The sequence below is a fragment of the Apium graveolens genome, chromosome 5 (genome assembly GCF_009905375.1).
Source record: "Apium graveolens cultivar Ventura chromosome 5, ASM990537v1, whole genome shotgun sequence".
Lineage (NCBI taxonomy): Eukaryota > Viridiplantae > Streptophyta > Magnoliopsida > Apiales > Apiaceae > Apium > Apium graveolens.
The window spans coordinates 128,750,312-128,777,204 of record NC_133651.1 but is presented as its reverse complement, the minus strand read 5'-3'; the positions used below and the strand labels follow the sequence as shown (position 1 = coordinate 128,777,204).

The following is a 26,893-nucleotide window of genomic DNA, read 5'->3' as shown; positions in this document are numbered from 1 at the left end:
AGCCTCGTACCCGTAAGTGAGCATAAATGGAGATTCTCCAGTAGTAGACCTTGGAGTGGTGTTTTAAGACCACAACACTTTTGGGAGTTCTTCAGGCCAATTCCCTTTGCATTTCTCCAGCTTGGTCTTGAGGGTATATTTTATTATTTTGTTGAAAACCTCTGTTTGTCCATTGCTCTGAGGATGATAGACTGCTAAGAATTCCTTCTTAATCTTCAAATCCTCACGTAGCTGTCGCAACTCCTTACTATCAAACTGTTTTCCATTGTCAGAGACAAATTTGTATGGAATTCCAAATCTGCATACAATGGAGTTGAACACAAAGTCTTTAATTTTCTTTGTAGTGATATTTGCCAACGGCAATGTCTCTGCCCACTTAGTAAAGTAATCAACTGCAACCACTACATAATTGACATCTCCTTTAGCTTTCAGAAATTCCCCAATAAGATCAACCCCCCACATGAAAAATGGCCATGGACTCATCATAAGTGTCAAAAGCGTCACTGGCATAGATGAGTAATTTGCAAAATGTTGGCAGTGATAGCATGCTCTAACGAAATTTGTAGCATCCTCCTTCATCGTAGGCCAATAATAACCTTGGCGTAGAACCTTCATCGCCAACGAGTTACCTCCCGAGTGATTACCACAAATTCCTTCATGTACTTCCCTCAAGATGTAATTTCCCTATTCTTCATCAACACATCTGACAAACGGCTGATTGAAGCCTCTCTTATATAAAACTTCATCATACACCACATACCTCGAAGCCTGGTAGCGGAGTCATCGAGCCTTGAATTTATCCTCAGGGATTGTTCCCTTATGAATGTAGGCAATAATATGCGTCATCCATGTTTCCTTGGGAGCTCATCTACTTGCATCACTTTTATCTCCGGGATAATAGCAATCTCTTGGATTTCTAAATGTATAGATCCCAACAACACGGCTTCCTGTTGGGATTCTATTTTTGCCAGAGTATCTGCGTTGCTGTTCTTTTCTCGCGGTACACATTCCAGTTAAACCTCCTTGAAATTTCTAATCAACCACTACGTGCACCTCAAGTATAGTTTCGTTCGCGGTCCTCGAGTTTGAAATCCCCCATTTACTTGGTTCACCACTAACTCTGAATCACTTTTCGCGATTAGATTCCGCACTCCCATTTCCAAAGCAATATTTAGGCCATTAATCAGCGCTTCATATTCTGCATCATTGTTTATAGCATAGAACTTAAAGAAGATCGCTCTCATCAGATGATGGCCTTCCGGAGATACAAGTACTATGCTCGCGCCTGTCCTCCATTGTTAACTTCTCCATCCACATGTAAAACCCACCATGGGTGCGGAAACTCTTCTAAGACTTCTTCGGGATGGGACGGATGCAACACTACCAGAGCCTTATCATCAATTTCAGAATCAAATTCTAGTAAGAAATCAGCTAGGGCTTGTCCTTTGATTATTGTGCGAGGTATGTATTCCAAGTCAAACTGTCCCAACTCCACAACCCATTTCAACATCTTCCCTGACGATTTTGGCTTGTGAAGGACTTGCCACAGAGGATATGCTATACGGACTTCAATTCTATAAGCTTGGAAATACAGGCACAACTTCCTTGATGCAAGGATTATCGCATAGACCAATTTTTCCATGCTAGTGTATCGAGTCTCCGCATCATGCTCACATAATATACTGGTGACTGTTGCACATCCTCTTCTCTCACCAACATCGCACTGATAGAATACTCCGAAACTGAAAGGTATAGGATCAGAGACTCTTCATCCAATGGTTTTGACAATATAGGAGGGTTCCCCAGTTGTTCCTTGATCCTTTTGAAAGCTTCCTCACATTCTGGTGTCCATACAAAATCTTTCCCTGCCACTGTAATCACCTTAAAGAATTCCTTGCATCTGTAGGATGATTTAGATACAAATCGATTCAACGTAACAATTCTTCCAGTTAAGCTTTGTACTTGCTTTACACTTGTGGGAGACTTCATGTCTAGCAGTGCCTTGATCTTGGCAGGGTTAGCTTCAATCCCCCTATGATTGACAATGAATCCAAGAAATTTGCCTGACTCAACACCGAATACACACTTCTGCGGGGTCAACTTCATGCGAAACCTCCTTAGGATGTTGAACATTTCCATCAGGTGCTTGATATGATCATTCGCCTCCTTCGATTTAACAAACATGTCATCTACATATACCTGTATGGTCCTTCCAATCTGATTTTTGAACATCATGTTCACCAACCGTTGGTAGGTCGCGCCCGCGTTGATCAATCCACATGGCATCCCTATATAACAATATAACCCTCTATCAGTGATGAAGGATGTATGCTCTTGATCGGGGCCGTACATTGGAATTTGATTATAACCGGAGTATGCATCCATGAAGCTTAACAAGGAATGTCCCGCTGTCACATCGACTAACTGATCAAGTCGTGGGAGTGGAAAACTATCCTTCGGGCAAGCTTTATTAAGGCAAAAAAATGGCATTTTTCGTACTTCCCATTTGGTTTTTTCATAAGCATCATATTTGCAAGCCACTCGGGGTAGAAAGATTCCTTAATTAGCCCAACTTCCAACAGTCGATCTACCTCCTCCTTTAATGCTATCGCCCTCTCTCCGATCACCGAGCGACGTTTTTGTTGTATGCCCGTGCAGTTAGGTGTTGTGGATATATTGTGAACTTGATGATTTCATTAACAAAACACCTTAGTAGATTTTACTTGGTGAAAAATATAGCACTCGGCGAATAAGGAATATAGTCCCGACGGATGACTCAATATAGTCCCGACGGATGATTATTTATTATCCATCGAGTGAGTAGCTTGTGTAATAATGAGTCTGTAGCACATTTCTGCATACATCTTGTTTAGATTCTGTAGTAGCACTCAAGTCATGTTGACTTTAATTAGATATGCAGAATAGGTTGATTAATTGTACATAGATGATGTCTTGTAATTCTGCATAAATGAAATAAAGTCAAGTGCCAGATAGCTACCCGGCGGATAAATAACAATGCCACTCGACGGATGATCAACAAGGCAACCCGACGGATGATCATGTACCCGACGGATAATCAATTCAAACATCTGTTGACAGTGACAACACAGTCACATGCATCGAGTGTATACAAAAGGAATGTGGAAGCCTATTCAACTGGGTTTTAGAGAACAAAGAAGCATTGCCATTTCCATGCTATTATGAAGATATTCAAAGATGCTGGAATAGAGTAATGAAGCAACATAGTATTAGACATGATAGGTTTTGTTTTATTATCTTGTCTTATTACTTTGTAATCTTGGTGATATATAAACCAAGAAGTAGCAAATAGAACAACAAGAACAAGACTAAGAACATTATCTCAGAGAAACAATTGTAAGCTGCATCCTTAGCATTTCTCTGTAAACTTAGTTGTTCATATTTGTAAGCAGCTGTGAGCTAATCTTGCTACACAGAGTTCTCTTGATATAATATATATCTCTGGTGGATACATTCAAATCCACCAGAAAGTTTTTAAAGACTTGTGTTTTTAATTACTTGTGTTTTGATTTTACTAACTTCTTATTCCGAACTTTGCAAATCAAACACTTATATATTATTAAGATAGAACATTTTATATTTTATTTGAAAAAGGTTCAAGAATTCCATTCAACCCCCCTTCTGTAATTCTTGTTGCATTGTTGGGGACTAACATTAGGGAAGATGTTCAAACGATGACACATTACTCCCGGGTCAATCCCAACCATGTCTGAATGACTCTATGCAAAGACGTCGAGATTCTTTATCAAGAAACGGGCGAGCCTTTCTCTCATCTCATAACTTAATTGAGATCCCACTTTTAAAATTTTGCTTGGATCATCCCTATCGACTGGAACAGATATCGTGTCCTCAGCTGGCCCTATTTTCTCAGCAGGCATAAGGATCTTAGGATCCAGATCGAAATCAAAGTCCCGGAGGTCTTCCACTTCCATTATTGCACTTGAGGGCGCGTCCTTATAAATAAGAGCATCCACCTTAGGGCAAGGCATAGTTTCATTCATTACAGGTTTGGAGGATGCATCCTCAGTTAGAGGAGCATTGGCATTGCAAACATGGAGGGCGTGTCCTTCTTTTGAGGAGCATCAACCTCACACTCATTTTCACTCTCCAAGGGCGCGTCATCCCTTTGAGGAGCATCTACCTTATGATTATTTTTCAGGCTTTGAAAGGTCTCACTCATTCCTTCCAGCTTTTCTCCATTAATTTCCCTCTGCACAATATCTCCTTCATGATTCACCATGACTTCCTCCACACTATGAATCCTCGAAACATTCCCCAGTATCAAAGCAGGAGCGTTGGTCATACGAGTTTCTTCTTCCTCCGGATCTTCCACAAAATAATGGGCGTGAACCTCTCCATTTGGTTTCACCTGAATATCTGTCGCATCTTCATCGGGAAGACCCTTTCCTTCATACCTTCTCCTGTGAAATTCCTTAACAGCCTTGTGATAGCAGTCACGTGATTCGTATTGCGACCCCCTCAGGTTGCCCACTCCGTTAGGCATTGAGAACTTTATCATCAAGTGATGTATCGAGGTTATCACTCTGAATGCTCGCAACCAAGATCTGCCCACAGCACATTATGGATGGAGGAGCATCTACCTTGGGATTATTTTTCAAGCTTTGAAAGGTCTCACTCCTTCCTTCCATCTTTCCTCCATTAATTTCCCTCTACACAATATCTCCTTCATGATTCACCATGACTTCCTCCACACTGCGAATCCTCAAAACATTCCCTAGTATCAAAGCAGGAGCGTTGGTCATACGAGTTTCTTCTTCCTCTGGATCCTTCACAAAATAATGGGCGTGAACCTCTCCATTTGGTTTAACCTGAAAATATGACTTATCTTCATCGGGAAGACCCTTTCCTTCATACCTTCTCCTGCAAAATTCCTTAACAGCCTTGTGATAGCATTCACGTGATTCGTATTGCGACCCCCTCAGGATGTCCACTCCGTTAGGCATTGAGAACTTTATCATCAAGTGATGTATCGAGGTTATCACTCTGAATGCTCGCAACCAAGGTCTGCCCACCAGCACATTGTCACGGACTCCTGATCCAGCACTTTGAAGTCTATCACTTGAGTAACAAACAAAGCTCATTCCCCAAGTATGACAAGAAGTCTAATAGAGCCCATAACCCTTACCACCTATCCGGTAAAACAATAGACATGCGCATCTTCAAAATTCATATCACTATCTGAAAAACCCAATTTCTTGTATATGCTAGAGTACAAGATGTTCGCAGAGCTCCCATTGTCCAATAAGACTCGATGCACGTTCATTGCCCCAATAAGCATAGTTATTACCAACGCGTCGTTATAGGGATGATGCACCCATCTTGATTCTCTTTCCCTGAAAGTAATATCAGCAGACTCCTCTTTAAATATTTTCGGGGGTCTATCCTCCAAGCTATGAATGTTGGTGAGTGGTTGGTGTCGTGCTTCTCTTGCGTTCTTCTCCAACGCCCGATTACTATCATCAACAAATGGATGTCCCCCAAAAATTACCCTAATACTCCCAGCTCTTTGGAACTTAACATCGGCTGGCTTCTCATCAACGTCTGCTCGTGGGGGATGCCTTTCATCTTTCCCCTTATCGTCGTTTCCTCTACCTCGCTTCACCTTGTCAATCCACTCTCCCAGATACCCAGCCTTGATCAACTCTTCAATTTCATCTTTTAGGTGATGACAATCATGGGTATCGTGACCGGTAGACTCATGGTACTCATAATATTTTTTCTTGTCTCTAATCTGCCATAAGGTCAGGCGGTCTGGTTTCTTGAAAATTCCTTTGTCCTTGTTTACTTCAAAGATGTGATCAATGGATGCCGCCAGGGGAGTATAATTGCTTACCCTCTTTTCATAATTCAATGGTGGACTCCACTATCTCCGTACATTCATAGCATTGACCCTATTAGGACTCCGAGCATTCCGCCGATACTCTGGACTCGCAGATATATCTCTCCTCTTAGTTCGCCCCTTTGAGTTGTTGGCATTATCATTCTTTTTGGTCTCGGAAAGCGATTGCTCAATTACCTTGAAGGACTCAGCCTGCACAAGTACATCAGCTAACGACACATGGTCTTTTCCTTGCAAGTGTTTCCAGAAATCTGTTCCCACGCGCAGACCAGCTATAAGAAGTATTTTCAGCGTCTCGTTAGTTGCGCCTCTCACCAAGGTATACTCTGCATTGAACCTTTTGAAGTATGTGGTCAAGTTTTCTCCTTCCTTCTGATTCACATTGGCCAGTGTGGTAACAGGCGGCGTATACTTCACCACAGCTTGGAACTGAGTCAAAAACAAGGTTTTCATTTGTTCCCCTGATGTGAAAATCCCCGTGCCAAGTTTCTGGAACCACTGTTGAGCACCTTCTCTAAAAGTAGCTGCCAAAAGATGTCACTATGTTAAGTCAGGTACCTGATATACATTCATTTCAATGTTAAAGTGTCCCAAGAATTCCACGGGGTCGGAATTTCTATAAAAGCGCAAGTCATTGGTCGTGTTCCTGTATTCAACGGGTAGTTGCGCTTCGCTTACAACAGCAGAGAAGGGGGATGGGGCTTGCGTAGTTGCTGTAACCCTACATCCTTCAATATGGTTGAGCAACCTCTTAAGATCATCCACATTGAACGTTCCTACTCCTGGAATGGTTTGGATGTTGAATTGTTGGGGTTGCTACACAACCTGTTATTGTTCCCCTTGGTTACCCCCCGGGTGTACCGGTGGATCTTGCCGCCCCTCGCCCTGAGGCTGCGGCTGTGGTATATTACCATCTCGATTTTGAACATCCCCTTGTGCACGAGGTTCCTCCTGGCCACGTCTCGGTATCTCATCATTATTTTGATACCTTTCTTGAATTCAGACGCCATCCTTGTCATGAGGACGCGTCATGAATACATTGCCCGTAGCACTGTGAGAAGCTATATGAACAATGAGAGGGGCTTCTTCAGTTGAGGGCGCGCCCTCTCGTCTTCAATGATATGACGCCCTTCCATGCTGGTATCTCATCCTTTCCCGTTCATTCCTTTGATTGCCTCGGCCGTAACTTCCAAACCTTCCACGTGGAGGGGCACGCTCGTGTTTGTGGTGCCGCACCCTATCATCCCTTAGATATGTAGGGGGAACATGCGTTGTATTACGGGGCCTCGCTTCTCCACCGTTTCCTTCCTTTTTCCATTCTAGCAACAACATCCTTAAATCGTCATCTTCCAACCTTATGCCAATTCTCCTCTTCAGGGTTGAAAAATCTCTTCTTTTCTCATCTTGGTTCTGGATATTCTCTGCACGGCGACGCTCATCCACCGTACGTCCAGACCTATGCGGATGTGGGACAACCTGATTATCTATACGGGGCCTCTCTCTTCCATCAGTATCCTTATCGATAAGTTCCACAATAGGCTCGGCGTCATCAGAGTATTCCAAGCGCCGCAGAGTGATTCACAGGTTTCCTCCATTGGCTTGGCCGCAAACATCTTGGGCATTTCCTTCGACCACGGGAGCTTTCCCCATGGTATGGCCATGGCGGGGTAAACGACGACCCCTCCTTGTTTTGCGACGCTCCACCATGCTCAACCTCGAGTTAAAATTATTCAGAGTGTCCCCCATGCGATACAACTGCTCCAAGATATCAGCGTTGCTGATGAGAACTGGTGGTGTTCCTCCCACATCTGGACCTCGCGGAGGATCCAATATATTTCTGGGCACGTAGGGTTCATGGTGAATGTAGCCTCCCTCTCCATCTCCTTCAGATCTGCTATCACTTCCATTATACGAACTTTTATCACGATCGTAAGACACCTTTTCCTCCTAAGATTATGATCTTCATCAACCCCCCTCCTTCTAGCGCCAATTTGTTGACGGAGTAATCTGGTGACAACAAAGTTTGAGGTTTCTCGCCAGAATCAAGATCTGTGACGATGGTTCTGCCGGAAAACGAAGCGGTGTGTGGGGGTTGTATGTTGATTAGTGGCTGAGATTGATTAGGGCAAGTGGTGGCTCCTTTTCAGCTCTCAACTTCTTACCCCTCTCAATGTGCCTGCGTACCCTTTATATAGGGATCAAGCCTGACGTAGTTCTTGGAGAACAAGAAATCTAATGGGCTTAGACTTCTCATTCCCAGGCCTGGTAGAAATCCTTCCAGAATCCATCTCCCGCTAGCTTTAGGAATTTCCAACTATGAGGCCCAACCGCGAAGGCCCAAGGCTCGTCCGTAATCGTAGTACTTCACGGATAGTGCATCTCCCTACGCAAGGATAACACTCCGCTACAACTATCTCCCTTGATTTACGAATTCAGGTATAGCCACGGTTCACCCCAAATGCTGGATGCGTCCCTATCTTCCGAATGAGGATAACCCACCAGATAGCAGGACAGGTGATCCCAAAATTTTGGGTGCAAAGTGCAGGATGACTCCAAAGTTCTTCAACGAGGACACCTATTGAATACAAGAACAGAGCTCCCAAAGCATACACCAATATTAATCCTGCATCCCCAACGAGGACACCCGTTGGATATATGAGGAGGTCTTCAATCATCAGGTATACCCCTGGAGGCCTTCAAGTTTTTCACGGACATCCCCCTCCTTGACCGACTCAAGAAGGGAATTCTTCAAAGAGTGCCTGCAACAAATATATTAGTGAAAACAATCTTTATTCCTCTTTCCATGCTTGCCTTGTCCTCAAGATATCCCTGTTTTCCTTGTCCTAAGTGAGGACAAGCCCAACTATCCAAAAGTATGCATCTCCCAAGGACATGACGTGTCTCCTTCTCGTGGAATACACACATTTCCCTTGTATTGCAGCCACAACATGTGGACAATTTATCTTGTCAATTCTACCCATGCAAGACGCGCCCTGAGCCATAGACGCGTCCGGGACTCATTGAGGTTTCCTTCACATCCCTTGTAGCAACCTTGACCTCAAACGACCCAAATCACAATCCACTCAATGTTGGACGTGTTCTATATACAGAGGGCGCGTCCTCCCTTAGTATATTGCGGCTTACAACTTAACCTATCATCTCTTTGCCCCAATCCTATTCCTATCGACCCTTAATGACCCGATGCCAAATTTTGGCTAACAGTAGTGACCGTGTATATATTAGGGTTAAAAGGTGGGTGAACATAATTAGTTTAATGTGTTTTCTTTTTTCTTAGATTAGAAAATAATAAAAAAAAACAGTGTTTTTCATTTTTCTAACTCTAACTCTATCAATTTAAAGAGGGGGCTCTCCTGCATTTATATAGAAATGCATAATGAGATATGTGGTTTGGCACTTGGCAGCTATTTTTTAAATGGTGTCCATTTTTAACGACTACGAACGCAAGACTGGTTTTAATGGACCTTTCTTCTACCTTCTAAGTTGACTTTTCCTCAGAACTGTAGCAAACACGGCAGCACTGACAGAGAGAATAAAACTGGGTGGCTTCTTTTAAACATCTTGCTTGCCCTCTTTACATTTAAATAATCTGACCAATCAAATCATCAAGACTAACTAAAAATAGCACACCCCCACCCCTTTCCTTTTTCCTACAAACAATACACCTACCGGTGTCCTCAACATATTTACTTGATAGTCTCTTCAACAGGTATAATCAAATATATTTCAGCTAACAACTCTTCTCATTTCAGTATTTATCATCATGTTATTGTATTTTTCATTTTCTGTTGAATTCATTTTCATATGTTCTTTTCTGTAAGTTCTTGAATTATTTAGTGCTTCTTTTTTTCTGTTCAAATATCTATTTTTTGAGTCTTAATAGGTGTCGTATCGATAATTTCAGATTAATTAAGCAATTATGTGATTTGTGTTGCATCCTGACATTTCCCAGTTTCTTCTTTTTTGTTTCTTGCATTAAACTAGTAGATATTTTGACTTTTGAATTTCATTGTAGGTTCTCGGTTGAAAATTAGAGTCTCGGTAGTAACTAAATGTTTTCAAATCACCATTTTTTTAGGATATATTTAGGACTTTGTAGTTTGTAATTTATAAATCAGTGGCGTTTTGGGATTTTTCTTGTAGCTAATTGCAAATAAGTGTCCCTCTTGGTTGATAAAGGTGAGTAGTGCTAGTTAGATTTCTATTACTGGCTATTCTTTAAGTTGCAAGGAAGCAAAATAGCTAACTTTAATTTAGGAATCTGACAACTGTAATTTTTTTTGGGTCCTAAAGTTGAGGGGATAGTAGAATGGTTTCAACTGATTACAATGAACACATTGGAGGAGAGGATGAAGCTGATGGTGTTAAAGCCAAGAGACCTGTCAATCTACAAATCGCAACATCTAGAAGAGAGCTGCTTAGCAATGATGACCCTCCAAGTCTGTCTGATGGTAGCTTAAGTGCACATGCCAACAAAATGAATTTTTTCTCCACCTTTGGTGCTTTACAGTCTCCATCTCTCAAATTTCAGAGGCTTGTAACGCAGCGAGATGAATTTTCACGTAAAGTTCCTTGTTCCAGAAGTCATGCTGTTCGAGAACGCCTAAGCAGAGTTTTTAGTAAAAAAATTGAATGGAATAGCCTTAAGAAAATCTGCAAAGAATGGATAAGGAATCCGATGAATATGGTTCTTTTATTGTGGATTATTTGTGTTGCGGTGTCGGGTGCAATTCTATTTTTTGTGATGACTGGAATGTTAAACAGCGCCCTGCCTAAAAAATCCCAGAGAAATGCTTGGTTTGAAGTTAATAACCAGATCCTCAATGCATTATTCACCCTCATGTGTCTGTACCAACATCCACAGCGGTTATACCACCTTGTACTTCTCTTGAGATGGAGATCGGAAGATATTTCCAAATTGAGGAAGATTTACAGCAAGGATGGGACTTATAAACCTCATGAATGGATGCATATGATGGTTGTTATATTTTTGCTCAACCTTAACTGTTTTGCACAATATGCGTTGTGTGGTCTTAATGTGGGATACAAGAGATCAGAACGGCCTGCGCTAGGCGTTGGAATAACTATTTCCTTCGCAATTGGTTGCCCTGCAATTGCTGGTATTTACTCCATCATTAGCCCCCTTGGAAAGGACTACCATTCTGAATTGGATGAAGAAGCTCAACAACTACAGAACAATTCTTCTGACATTAGCGGGACAAGCCAGCTCAGAGGAAAAACTTTGGAAAAGATAAAATCATTTGCACCCAGAGCTCATGAAGAAAGACCCAAGTGGAGTGGTGGTATATTTGATATTTGGGAAGATATTTCGATAGCATACCTATCTCTATTCTGTAGTTTCTGTGTTTTTGGATGGAATATGGAGAGGCTAGGATTTGGTAACATGTATGTTCATATCGCGACTTTTCTTCTCTTCTGTCTGGCTCCATTTTGGATATTCAATCTGGCTGCTGTCAATATTAATGACGAAGTTGTCAGGGAGATATTGGGGCTTACCGGAGTTTTTCTTTGTGTATTTGGTTTACTCTATGGTGGCTTTTGGAGGATTCAGATGAGGAAGAGATTTAATTTGCCACCGTACAATTCCTGGTGGGGCAAACCAGCTGTTGCTGATTGTGCATTGTGGCTTTTCTGCTGTTGGTGTACACTTGCTCAGGAAGTTCGAACAGGTAATGCTTATGACATCGTAGAAGAAAAGTTCTACAAGAAAGAAGATGAAAATACCCAGTTACCAATGTCTCCTTTGCCCCGTGAAGATGGAGGAGGTTATCATAATAAATCAGGCTCAAATTCTCCTTTTGGGAACGGCACGTCTCCGATCAACAATTTAAAAGCAAAATCTCCAAGTCCAAGCAGATTTTCAAACGAATATCATAGCCAAATAACAGTGGTTGAAGAACAAAACAATAGAAATGTAATAGATGGAATCATGAAACCACCTTCTCCATCAGTGATTCACAGAGACTATTGAAATGCAGTTATGAGTGTAATTTATGTATATTTTGAGTTGATTGTGCAGCACCTATATATTTTTTTTCCAATATCCTGCCAGGAAAAATTGGGAAAATGTATCTTCCTACCTTGTAGATTCTTTGATACTAGTTGTTGATTTAATTCTTTTTCTTAGGTACTGTAATTGCATAATTGGTATTTGTATAAATTAGATTCAATACTAAACAGGTAAATATTGCTTCTCAGTTGTGTGCTACAGCCCTTAAATGGTTCTACTGCCGTTTGAACTCCTCTGGAACGTATACATTTTTTTAAGCTTTATTTTTAGCTTGAATCTTAGCCTTTCTGGAATTTATTTTTAGTATTTTGAAAAAACTTCTAACCTAATTAAATAAGTTGGACACAGGTTCTAAATTTTTTGGCAAAGGCCATTTAATTAAAAAAATTAAAAAGGTATCAAATGTCACTATTTTGAGACAAATGACCCTTAATATCACTTTCTAAAAAAATGCCCTATAATATCACTTTATAACCTCACTTGAACTCACTTGAACTCACTTTTTGTTTTTTAAGAAAACGGCACCTAGTAGACGTTCTTTTTTTTTCTCTTTTCTTTTTTAATTTTTTATATAGCTTTTATATAACATTTTGAGACCCTAAACAACACTTGATATTAAGTTTTTAACAATAAAATACAATTTAAAAATACGTTTTTATTCATTTTTAATTAATATTTTATATCTCCATACATTTTATTGGGTTTCAAAAACATTAAAAATCTTAAATTATTTTATTTAAATTCAAGCGTGGACCCTAATTGTGATATCCTATATTTTCAGATATTATTATTATATTATTATTATTTGAAGTTGTTTATGTGAATTTTATGTGAATTTTAGTGAATTAGATGATACGTGGAATTGATGTTTGGATGTTTATAAGTATTTTAATTTTTATATGTCCAGAATAAAATATAGATAATTATGATATTTTTCTGGTAATTTTTGGGCTATTATATGAATTTACAATGATTTATTGATTTGTAAATTATTTTCTGAGTAATTATAAAACTATTTTATAAAGCCGGGAATCGTCCAACTTCAACCGTTTTTGCGTTTTTACAACCCGAAAATCTTCCAAAAACTCCTTCCTAACCTAATCTGGTAATTACGGACATTTTCCGTGTTTTAACTTTTTCGATCCGGATTACAGTTTGACCCGTACGCTTCCCGGCGCAAAATTTTCGATACGATAATTATTTTGATAAAATAACAAAACCCGTATTATCGAAAGACTGGATATTATTACATTATTTTCGCATAAAGTGTTTTATAAGAAGCCCGATTTTGATAATTATCCAATCTGATATTAAATGGTATCGTTTTTATAGTTATTTAGCGGCTAAGTAACCTATTTTCGGATCCGATATGATCCAATGTGATACTTGTTACGTGTTTAAGATGCATTTATGTGAATCAATTCGTAATTTGGACGCGTGTTTAATTGCGTCTTTATCGAGGTACTTGTTTTATCTCGTTTTATGTGCATTTGATTGTATTTTATGTGTTTTCAGGGTTTTCTATTAATTTAGATATCGTTTCTGTTTTTCAAAAATAAACGGACCGGGACCCACCAGGACGTCAAAGCCCACAAAATTTACGTTTTTATTTTTATAGAATCATTCGTAGGTCAAATACCCAGTATTTTTATATTTTTTAATTATTCGCAATTTTCGGGAAATTTTGATATAAATTTTGTATTTTATGGCTTTTAAAATTATTCCCCGTAATAATTATTTTTGGGCCTAATTATTTTTATTTAGGGGAGAAAAACACCCTTAAATGATTTTAAAGTATTAATTTTACAGATAATATAAATAGCTGATCAGATTTATTTTATTCATTTTTTTTATAAAAAAATTCAGAAAATTGAAGAACTCAAGAAGAGAAATTGGGGTGAGATTTGGTGGAGAAACTTTAATCACTGATTTTGTTTGATTTAGGAAACCATATTGGACGTTCTAGTAATCAAAATGATCCTTGTTTCAAGCTCTTTCTTTTGACATCAACATCGTGATCTGAGGTGAAGTATTGTGTAAATTCGATTTTTAGTGTTCTTAATCTTAAAATTCGATTTTGATTTGTAAGGATTTTTGATTGATTCTGATGTTACGGATAGATTTAAAATGATTATGGGAGTCGATTTAAGTATAAATTTGCACCGTTCTATTACGAAATCATGTTAGCCGAGTTCTTGAGTTTTTGTGTTTTATTATTTCGAATTTTTGGACTTATCGTTGATGGTTTGATCATATGATTATTAGTAATAGTTTATACGTGTTCTGGGCTTTATTTCCATAGCTAAAACGTTAATTTTGGTCCTGATTTGGCGAAATTGAGAAGTTCGCCGGAGTTTGTTCGAGGTTGTCGGGATTAATAGCCATTTTGGCCGGATTTTGGGTTCTGCAACCTTGTTCTTGTCGTTGATGATACCGTGATGTTGCTGAGTTAACATAGGATTGATTCGGCTTTAAAAGTTAAAACGACAGGGCCGTTTTCGGCGGTAACCAGACTTGCCAGAGTCCGGCTGTAACACCCCCCAAATTTAAGGTCGGGAATTCGGGTTGTTACGATCACTTAATATTGTCTAATAAATAATTAATCCTCTTGTCACATCATTACTCGATCTTTTCACCAAACTCACACACACACACACATGTTATATGCTCAGAAACATTACTAAATTATCGTTAAAGTATTTAAGTTATTACAGACCAAAGGAAATTATCTCAAAAGGGTGAACGCCGAGAACAGCTCTACATGAGACTGGCTCAGGTCACAAATAGTCTTGGTTCAAGTACTCAAAAGGAAACTATCTCTACTCGTCTACCTGAGGTGGCTGGAGGACGAACAGTCTACGGTACTCACGTGCGTCCCCTACCCGCTTGCGGGTAGTCGTCCTGGTTCGGGCCATGCTGGTAATATGTTGTGATATGATATTTATAAAAGCAAGAGTGAGCACTAACGCTCAGCAAGATATAGATATCCATTATTTAAATATGATCATTTAGGGAAAAACAACCATTAAGCATTGTATATCCAAGGTTTCTAAAAGTTTATATGCTTGTCAATTTTATGAAAACTCAACTTTAAATGTATCAGTTTAATCAGCTTATACTCGTACTCATTTTATCTCAAATCTCAATATGATGCTTGAACCAAGATTCTCATATGGATGTGATATATGTACATCAACATCCTTATTTAAAACTCAGCCTTATCGGCCTTCTGCTGTAGGTTTCACAATAATTTACACAAAGTGGAGGAAAGGGACTATACTGGAATAAACCACGTACTGGTGATCAGCCGAATACGAAATTTTCTCTACTAGTAGAAGGAATACAAACCTAGCCGCCTTTGGGCTTATCAAGACATTACACGATGGTTGCCCATTTTCCGCGCAAGTCCGAAAGTCAATGGTCACAGAGACCATATAACTGTATACTGCGCCACTCCGCGCTTGGTCACCACCCGATACCTCTCCGTGCCGGGCAGGCCACATTCCAGTCCCAAAACAATTATATCATTTACATAAAATCCTATATCGAAGGAATAGATCGTTCTGAGTTGACCTATAGATAAGATGATTTATTCATCACTTTTAATCCAATTGATCCTTGGGAGTTGTCGGAGTTTTGAGTTTAAAATCATTTTCAAACCCTTAACTGTAGTAGAGTTTTACAAATATTGTTCACTTGTTTTTCATTGAACGAGGAAGCAAAACCCTTATGCTTCTAGACTAAGTTCCCTAAGGTTTTGATAAGTTTCAGATGATTGATCTCTTCCGAGAATTTTGAAAAATTTAGAAAGTATCCTTGGGAACTATGTCTATTTTTAAATGATTCTTAGAAGTACGAAATATTAAATATTTACGGTCTCATAATATTTTTAAGAAGGGTTCAATGAATTGATAAAAATCTTAATTAGATACTTAAGACAGGATTTGACGTCTTATAATTATCCTTCGAATGGTTACATACGTTTAGATAGAGTGAATTGATTTAAAAACTTTTCAATATCTCTTTAAGTATTTTCCGGATATATTAGTAACTCTTTAGGTATTACTTATAAATAAATAATCAAATAGGATATCCCTTGAGTGAATATTCGATTATCTCTTATAGTTATAAATCAAATCTCAATCGTTCGCTTAATGTGTATGTTACGCGAAAGTAATTTGTTTATTGAAATAGAAATCTACCGCGTCCGGCTCGTTCCGGAATTAAATCGATTTAAAAATATCTGCGACTCCCACTATCTTGTATTATAATAAAATTACGTTTCAATTTCTCATACTCGTATAAAACGAAGTTTGTTTTCGTAAACAATCGTATAATTTGAATGTATTGATATCACGGACAAGCATATATTTTCAAACAGTAAATCATGGCAACAATATCGCAACAGTATATATAGCATGGATAATTTGTGATAGGGTTTCGTAAACTTGCCTCGAGTGCTAGGAGTGGTATGGTCTCGGGGCTTTTGTTGGCGATCTAAAATCAATAACCAACAATCTTAGTTAGTACGCGATTATCGATTCGCTTCACTAAAACATTTTTATAAAATCGAAAATTAATATTTTCTTAAAATTCTTTTTGGACAGTCTTCCTTGCTGCATTATTTAATTATCATGATTTTTCCAAGATTCCGAAATCATTTTTAGCCTTTCAAAATCATCAAGCAAGTGGCCTATGTGCAGTTGGCTTTTCGTATGAACGCTCTACACTAAAACAGTCATAACTTCTAAACCGTAAATCCCCTCACGACGATCCACACATGTACAGAAACTACAAATCACGATCTACCCAGTCATGACCAGTGACTCACAAGTTTCAAATATTTACATGGCCGAATACACTGCAGAAGGCAGACCAAGTGCAATAGGCTCCACATTCCATTTCTACTACTTGTTCTTGACACAATCACTACTTATGACCAACACAACACTTTTTACTTCTCAAGATCCACCCACATACACCTTATATACTTTATCTAGCATCACATACAAGCATCACAACTCAAAAACTCAAGTACTTAGCAAGAATATGAGCAAAACAACCTTACACATACACAAACTTTTTGATCTTGACACTACATCACAAATAACTCTTAAACCCACCCTTAAAACTTTAAAGAGTTGGAAGTCATACCTTTTTGAGCACTAGGAGGGTTAGTACTAAGATGATTAGGGATTGGTTTGCTTGAAAAACACTTAGAAGGGCTAGATCCTTAAGAAACAAAACCAAGAAACCAAGTTAGTCAAAACAGTCCATAAAGTTCTTGAACTTCAAGAATTTGTTTCTCACAAACCATTAAGAATTTGGCCATGAAATCATAGACATAACTTTAATAGGATGTAAGGAAGCTTTTTGAATTTTTATAGAATTTTTAATAGAGGGAAGGATGGAGAGGTGAAGTGAAGAAGAGGGCTATCCCTCTATTCTGCATAAACAGCCGAGAGCAAGAGAGAGGTGGGGAGGTTTTTGGCTTGATTTTTGTTAAAATGGTGGAGTGTGTAAGATGGGTTTGATAGTGTGTATATATGGGCATAATAATCAGCAAAAGAAATGGCTTGGTTGACAATTTAGATGAGTAGAAATGGGGAGGTATGGCCTTGCACTCCTTGTCTCCCCATTACTATTCACTCACTATTCACTTACTATTGTACTACTATTCCACTAACCATTCTAGTTATCTTCTAATTCCCTAGTTACATCTCCTAACCACTAGTTAGCTTGGTTTTTCATGGCCAACTTGCATGAAATTAATTTCTCATTCGATTTTTTATCGTACACGCGATTGTCGTTCCATTCCGATAGTTTAATCGTATAACATTTCGTTTAGTAGTGAATTCTTTTATCGCTTATAATCCTTTAACCAATTCTATTCCTTTCTCTTGATCATATAAACACCTTGATATAATGTTTATTCCATGTAGTATTCCCGGTTCTACGCCATTCCTTACAGATACGAAAACACGTAGTATAATCGTGAATCTTCGAATTTTGATGGCTTTTACATTCACTTATTCTCCTTGATAAACAAGAATATGATCTCAGATTTCCAAAATTTCACTATTCATATTTGTGATGAACTCCATAGGTATTACATAATTAGTTCCAGTACTATTCACTGAAGTTTTAAAATATTACAAAAATCAGGGTTCTTACAGTCTCCCCCCTTAAAAGGATTCCGTCCCGTAATCAATCCACAAATAGATGGGGGTACTTTTCTTGCATGTGACTCTCTAATTCCCAAGTCGACTCCTCGACGTTGTGATGCCTCCATAAGACTCTGACTAGATTGACACTCTTGTTCCGGAGTACTTGCTCTTTTCGGTCAATGATTTCGACTGGCTGCTCAACATAGGACATATCTGGTTGAAGGTCTACTTGCTCATGCTCCACTATATGTTTGACATCCGCATTATACTTCCTCAACATTGATACATGAAAAACATTATGAACCTGCTGAAGATTTGGAGGTAAAGCTAACTCGTATGCCACGGGTCCTATCCGTCTTAGAATCTCGAAAGGTCCAATATAACGGGGGCTCAGCTTCCCCTTCTTCCCAAATCTCATCAATCCTTTCCATGGTGACACTTTCAGAAATACCCGGTCACCCACTTCATTCTCTCTGTCCTTCCGTGCCAGATCGGCGTATTTACGCTATCGGTCTTGGGCTGCGGCTATGCGTCCTCTGACTAATTGAACTATGTCCCTTGTCCTTTGCAATAAGTCGGGACCTAGTAACTTTCTCTCACCAACTTCATCCCAATACAAGGGCGAACGACACCTTCGGCCATACAACGCCTCGTATGGGGGCATTCTGATACTCGCATGATAACTGTTGTTGTAGGCAAACTCTATCAAAGACAGGTGTTCATCCCAATAACCCTTAAAATCAATTACACATATTCTCAACATGTCCTCCAATGTCTGAATGGTTCGCTCACTTTGTCCATCTGTTTGCGGATGGTAAGCGGTGCTCATGTTTAGTTTGGTTCCTAGGCATTACTGAAAGCTCCTCCAAAATCTGGAGTTGAATCGGGGATCTCGGTCAGATACGATAGCTACTGGCACTCCATGTCTTACCACAATTTCCTTAATGTATAGCTCCGCTAATCTATCCACTGTGTAGGTTTCCTTGATTGGAAGAAAGTGCGCTGACTTGGTTAGTCGGTCTACAATTACCCATATTGCATCACGGTTAGTCTTAGTTCGGGGTAATCCTACCACAAAATCCATAGCTATCTGCTCCCATTTCCACATCGGAATTTCTAAGGGTTGCAAGAGTCCGCTTGGTTGCTGGTGTTCTGCCTTTACTCTCTGACAGGTCATACACTTACTGACCCACTCCGCTATATCCTTCTTCATGTTAGGCCACCAGTAGTACTCCTTCAAATCTTGGTACATTTTGGTGCTTCTTGGGTGGACCGTATATCAAGAACTGTGTCCTTCACGTAAAATTTCATCCTTTAATTCTTGGACGTTAGGGACCCATATCCTGTAGGCATGCCTCCTAATTCCCTTCTCGTCTGGGTCACACTTGGCCTCCTCTCCGCTTACCAGTTCCTTGTTCTCCCTCAACACTATTTCTTGGCATCGCCTAATCATTTCCAGTAGCTCCGGTTGCATAACCATCTCATACAAGCCTTCGGTCCCTGGCTCAGCGGCCTTGACCTCAATCTCTAACTTTTCAAATTCTCTGATCAAATCCTCTGACGTGGTGATCCTTTTCAATCTTTCCTTACGACTAAGGGCATCAGCCACCACATTGGCCTTCCCCGGGTGATAAAGAATTTCGCAGTCGTAGTCCTTAATCAATTCTAACCACCTTCTCTGCCTCATGTTTAGCTCCTTCTGGGTGAAGATATATTTAAGACTCTTGTGGTTAGTATAAATCTCACACTTTTCTCCGTATAGGTAATGTCTCCACATTTTAAGAGCAAACACTATGGCGGCTAATTCTAAGTCATGGGTGGGGTACCTCACTTCATATTCCTTTAATTGCCTGGATGCATAGGCAATCACCTTACCGTGCTGCATCAGCACACATCCCAAACCCTTATGGGATGCATCACTATAAATCACAAAGTTCCCTTTATCGTCTGGTAGGGCCAGCACTGGGGCCGATACTAACCTTTTCTTCAATTTTTGGAAACTCTCCTCACATTTCTCTGTCCAAACAAACTTTTCTATTTTCCGAGTAAGTCTAGTCAACGGGTCTGCTATCTTGGCAAAATCCTTGACAAACCTTCGATAATACCCGGCCAGTCCAATAAAGCTTCTTACCTCGGTGGGAGTGGTTGGTTGTTCCCAATTAGCGACAGCTTCTATCTTTGCAGGGTCTACGAGAATTCCTTCCTTACTAATCACATGACCCAAAAACTGGACTTCTTTCAACCAAAATTCACACTTTGAGAATTTGGCATACAATTTTTCTTTCCGTAAGATTTCCAATACTATCCTGAGGTGTTCTGCATGTTCCTCCTCCGACCTAGAGTAAATTAGAATATCATCGATGAAGACTATCACTTATTCGTCCAGATACTTCTTAAAGTCTCTGTTCATCAGATCCATGAAAGCCGCGGGCGCGTTAGTCAAACCAAATGACATAACTAGGAACTCATAATGTCCGTACCTAGTGCGAAATGCAGTCTTAGGTATATCTTCCGGTTTGATCTTAAGTTGGTGATAACCTGTCTTAAGGTCAATCTTTGAAAAACACGTTGCATCCTTTAGTTGGTCAAAGAGGTCATCTATTCTTGGCAATGTATACTTGTTTTTAATGGTCAGCTTGTTCAGCTCTCGATAATCGATGCACAGTCTCATGCTGCCGTCCTTCTTCTTCACAAATAATACGGGTGCACCCCACAGGGACACGCTCGGTCTAATCATTCCTTTATCCAATAGATCTTGCAGTTGATCAGCCAACTCTTTCATCTCGATGGGGGCCAAACGATATGGGGCCTTTGATACTGGTGCCGTGCCGGGAGCTAAATCAATGACAAATTCTATCTCCCGATCCGGGGGTAGTCCGTGAAGATCCTTGGGAAATACATCCTCAAACTCATTAACTACAGGTATGGTGTGGATCTCAAGGGTTTCTCGTTTGGTATCCACCACGTGAGCCAAGTAGGCTTCACATCCTTGCCTTAAAAGTCTCTTGGTATGCACCATAGTTAAAAATTTCTTGGTTTGTCGTTGCCCCTTAATTATTATACTCTTTCCACAAGGTGTTTTCAATTTTACTTTCTTCCCATTGCAATCAATCTGGGCATGGTTTCTAGATAGCCAATCCATTCCTAATATCACATCAAACTCCCCTAATCGAAAGGGAATTAAATCTACTGGGTATCTTAGTCCACCTAATTCTAGGTTGCAGTTAGCATAAACTTGATTTACAGGGATAATCTCTTGATTAGCTATTTCCACTTGCAAAGATTCTTTCAAAGGTTCCACTTTTAAGTTAAATTTTTCAGCAAATTCCTTAGATACAAAAGACTTAGTAGCTCCAGAATCAAATAGCACATTGGCGGGATTGGAGTTTAGGAAGAGCGTACTTGCTATAACATTGGTGTTCCTTACGGTATCTTTCACAGTCATGTTAAAGGTCCTGGCAGTCGACACTCTGTTAGATGCAGCTACACTACCCCTCGAGCTAGCTGTGGCTGCCGCAGGGCAGTCCTTCTTCATGTGTCCTGTCTTTCCGTACTGAAAACACTTAGCCGCTTCCTGGTTACAAGCTGTGGCATAGTGCCCTACCTTACCACATTTAAAGCATGTCACCGGTTTCTACATACATTGCCCATAATGCCTCTTACCACAGCTCTTGCATTCTGGAAGAGGAGTTCATGGTTGGCTATGATAAGACATTCCCATTTGGTTCCCGCTCCGGGCCACACTCACGCTCCCTGATCCCCCGAATCCTGTACTGCGGTTGGGTTGAGAGGCCGTCCCCCTGAAAAACTTACTAGGGAAGCTCTCCCCTCCCACACTCCTGCTTCGACCATCAAACTTTCATTTCTTAGTTTGCTTCATTTTCTGGCTCATTTCACTCCTTGTTTCAGCTATTGTGGCCTTCTGCACTAGGGTGGCATAGTCAGTTATCTCCAGAATTGCCAGCTTGTTCTGAATCTACGGCTTCAATCCCTGTTGAAATCTCTCAGCCTTTTGCTCTTCGGTGCCCACCAGTTATGGCACAAACCTCGACAATTCTGTGAACTTAGCTTCATATTCCTCTACGCTCATATTTTCTTGTTTCAACTCTAGGAACTTTCGCTGCATCTGAATCTCCATAAACTTCAGGACATACTTCTTTAAAAACAACTCAGTGAATCTTTCCCAAGTAACAATCCCTTGGGGCTCCATATTTTTCTTGTCTTCCCACCAATAGTTAGCCTCACCCTTTCAGAGATAAGTGGCAAAATTAGTCTTGTGGGCTTCCTCAGTGCCAATTCGCTCAAAGGTCTTTTCTACCTCTTTCAGCCAAGCCTTGGCCTGAACTGGGTCAGCAACACAGTGAAACTCTGGGGGCTTGACCGACTTGAAAGATTTAAATGCATTAGCCATGGCCTGCTGGGGTTGCTGGGGTGGTCGTTGCTGTTGCAGGTTTTGCCTCAGAAATTCTACAAACTGCTTCATAGAATTCACTTGCACTTCCATCCCCTGAGTATCTTCAGCCTCTGACTCTTCATAGTCCTCATCATCATACTCATTTCGTTCTTCGTTAATTCTTAATGGTGGGGTCTGTGCTCGATGCCCTTGTTCATTATTACTGCCTTGGCCGCCAGATGCAGCCAGGCGAGTTCTTGTTACTATTCTCCTTGGCGGCATTTTCCTGTTACATAAACTTATTTAGGTTGTTTTTATTTTCCAATCCTCATGCTTCCTGATTTGTTATGATAGTATAAAATTATGCAGGTATGAAAGAAGATTAAACCACAATCTAGAAATCGCAACTAATCAACACGATAATTATATATAATTTGGCCATATGCCAGGTCTGGGTACAACATACTGAATAATAAAAGTATAATCTGCCTTAATACAATAATCCTTAGCTGGTGGCACTTTCAAAGATAACAACCAAAACAACTATCACAAAACAACTAAGTACCACCGCTGAGGAACAACAACCAACTACTAACAGTGTCCACTAGCCACGAGCAACATCACGAATCCGCCTCATAGCGTGGACCACAACCCTGATAACCTCGCGCCTACTCACCAAGTCACGCTGTGGGGATAAGCGGTGAATCCTACCGATGGTCCTCTACTCTATCCGGCGAATGGTCCTGCGCACGCGTCGGGCGCTGGGGTATCCTCGCCTGTCTCGGGCCTCTATCCTCATGTGCCACTCGATGGAAAGCTGGTCCCTCGGCTCGGCAATACGGGCCTCGGCCGCTGTCAGATCAGTAGCATAGCGACCTACCACCCAGTCGTGATCTGCTAGGGATATGACTGGTATGGGTGGTGGAAGTGGGGAATCTGCAGGAGTCGCTACCACACCGTCAAGAATAGGGTCCATGCCGTCATTGGTCTCATTCTATGCGGGACTAACTGGTACAGGGGGCGGGGTGGGTGTCCTCACTGGGGTGGCTGCCCCTAACTCCGCCTCTAACTCCTCAGTCAGTGCAGTGACTCTGGCCTGCAGAGCTATCATCCTATCCATCAAATCAGCTACTCCCGTCTCGTTCTCGAGCTCAGCGACTCGAGCCTGGGCTGCTGAGATCCGATCTAACAAATTCTCTATCGACCTCTGATGCACATCCACCCTCATCATCTCTGGAGATGGAACCTCTGTGTTGCCGTATGGAATATCCTCAGGAGGGGCTATCTCAGTGTCTGGCTCAGTGGGGTCCTCCTCCGGGTCCTCCTCAGGGTTAGTCTCCGGGTACTCGAATACCTCTAAGCCCACAGTGGGGGCTGGGTCAGCTACCTCGGTCTCAGCTAAAAGGGCCTCATCATGCTCTCTCTCATACGCCTCTACAGCCTCAGGGTCTAACACATCGGGTACCTACAAGTCATTTAACACACGCATTACTATCCTTGGATACTTAAATCACCCCTAAGGGTTCTTAATGTCAGTGCTACCCTCGTAGCCCGACTACGAACTTTATGTGAGTTCTAGTTTATTGATTCAGTTGATTCACCTAACGTTTCTGAGACTTATAACCTAGGGCTCTGATACCATTTCTGTAACACCCCCCAAATTCAAGGTCGGGAATTTGGGTTGTTACGATCACTTAATATTGTCTAATAAATAATTAATCCTCTTATCACATCATTACTCGACCTTTTCACCAAACTCACACACACACATGTTATATGCTCAGAAACATTACTAAATTAACGTTAAAGTATTTAAGTTATTACAGACCAAAGAAAATTATCTCAAAAGGGTGAACGCTGAGAACAACTCTACATGAGACTGACTCAGGTCACAAATAGTCTTGGTTCAAGTACTCAAAAGGAAACTATCTCTACTCGTCTACCTGAGGTGGCTGGAGGACGAACAGTCTACGGTACTCACGTGCGTCCCCTACCCGCTTGCGGGTAGTCGTCCTGGTTCGGGCCATGCTGATAATATGTTGTGATATGATATTTATAAAAGCAAGAGTGAGCACTAATGCTCAGCAAGATATAGATATCCATTATTTAAATATGATCATTTAGGGAAAACAACCATTAAGCATTGTATATCCAAGGTTTCTAAAAGTTTATATGCTTGTCAATTTTTTGAAAACTCAACTTTAAATGTATCAGTTTAATCAGCTTATACTCGTACTCATTTGTTAGATATATTTGATAATGTCATGGCTAATATGTTTTATGTTTAGCTTTCAGATCTTACTTGAACAGGATAAATCAGTACTTAACTGTTGATCAGTACTTATATTGGAAGTCAGGACTTAAGGATATCAATACATATGTTATCAGGAGATAATCGTCAGAAGATAGATATCAGAACTTAAGTGCTGAAGGACAATCAGATAAGGACAGTAGCTGATTAAAGGAAAGAAGATCAAGATAAACATAAGAAGAGATATGCATGAAGAAGGAATTTCGTGAAGAATGGAATACTTGGAAGAAAAGATATCTGATTGATATATTTTAGGAAGCAAAATTATATTTCATATCAATTAGCGATTATCTTGTAACTATGTAGTATATAAACACAGATATAGGGTTTACACTATAAGTGTTATCATTATTAGAGAAGATTATTCATTGTAACCCTAGCAGCTCTCGTGATATTTGTTCATCACTGAGAGGTAACAGTTCCATACTGTAACAGAGTTTATTGTTTCAATAAAGTTTGTTTTCTGTTACTTAAGTTCTTAAAGTTCGATTTGAGTGTACTATACACTGTATTCACCCCCTCTACAGTGTGTGTGTGACCTAACAATTGGTATCAGAGCCTATCTGTTAACATACATACAGTTAAAGATCCAAACACAATCATGTCGGACACAGAAACTCCAACTAAGCCTACCAAAACTGAGGAACCACCAAAGACACAAATTCAGAGTCGGTATGAGACCATCAGAGTTCCCATACTGAGACCATCTGAATATCCCATATGGAAGGTAAGGATGACCATGTTCCTGGAAGCAACAGATCCAGAATACCTTGATAGAATCAAGGAAGGCCCTCACAAACCAACCAAACTCGCTGTTGCAGTTGCAGGTGAAGCAGCAAAGACCGTACCAAAGGAGAAGAGTGATTATACTGCTGAAGACATAACATCAATTGCTAAGGATGCTAAGGTACGACACTTACTGCATAGTGCCATTGATAATGTAATGTCAAACAGGGTAATCAACTGCAAGACTGCTAAGGAGATATGGGATGCTCTGGAAATAAGGTGTCAGGGAACTGACACAATTAAGAAGAACAGGAAGACAATACTCACTCAAGAGTATGAACACTTTGACTCAAAGATTAATGAGTCATTGAATGATTTATATGATAGATTTGTCAAACTTTTGAATGATTTGTCATTGGTTGATAAAGAGTATGATCATGAAGATTCAAACCTTAAGTTCCTGTTAGCTCTTCCTGAATGCTGGGATTTGAAGGCAACGATAATAAGAGACAACTACAATCTTGATGAAACAACTCTTGACGAAATCTATGGAATGCTCAAGACTCATGAGCTGGAGATGGAACAAAGAAGCAAGAGGAAAGGAAGAAAGTCAAGGACAGTTGCTCTTAAGGCTGAAGAAGAATTCCCCAAAGCAGCTTCCTCAAAGAAAGACAAGGGAAAAGCTCTTTTCATAAAGTCTGATACCGAGTCATCAAGTTCTGAGAGTGATGATGACTCAGATTCTGAAAGCTTGCCTGAGACTGATGCTGATGAGGAGATGATGAAGCTGTGTGCTCTTATGGTAAAGGAATCACAAAGATTGCATACAGGAAGTTCAGGAAAGGAAAGAAGTTTTCCAGGAAAGGCATAAGTTCTGATAAAAGAATTTCAGAAGATCTGAAGGCAGAGGAGGAAAGTCTGACAGAGGAGATTACACTAATGTTAAATGCTATAACTGTGGTGAGAAAGGCCACATATCTCCTGACTGCAAGAAGGTAAAGGGTGACAAAGGCAAGGCTCTTGTCACAAAGCAGAAAAGCTGGACAGACACCTCAGACTCTGAAAGTGAGGAAAACTAAGCATTGACGGCAAATGCTGATAAAGAAAGTGCTGAGAGCAGTTCTGAAGCTGCTGAAACAAAGGTACCTCAGACTACTTATGCTTTTCATACTGATGATATTAATGAGTTGAGGAGATATCTTAAAACCATGTTTGTTAGCTATAGAGATCAAACTTTAACATGTGAAAGATTAACTTCTGAAAATCTTGCATTTAAGAAAAGAAATGATTTCTTAGAAAAAGAGTTAGTCATGTTCCATCAAACTCAGAAGGATAGAGATGATGCTTT

At 40.2% G+C, this 26,893-nt stretch overlaps 1 protein-coding gene across 1 annotated transcript; it reads left to right on the top strand.

Annotated features, from left to right (window-relative positions):
- The first annotated feature begins 9,311 nt into the window (after positions 1–9,311).
- On the top strand, positions 9,312–12,136 carry LOC141724488 (uncharacterized). Its single transcript, XM_074526647.1, has 2 exons — positions 9,312–9,626; positions 10,211–12,136. The coding sequence occupies exon 2, from the start codon at positions 10,227–10,229 to the stop codon at positions 11,907–11,909; it is 1,683 nt and encodes a 560-aa protein (XP_074382748.1). The 5' UTR covers positions 9,312–9,626; positions 10,211–10,226; the 3' UTR covers positions 11,910–12,136.
- The last annotated feature ends 14,757 nt before the right edge of the window (positions 12,137–26,893 follow it).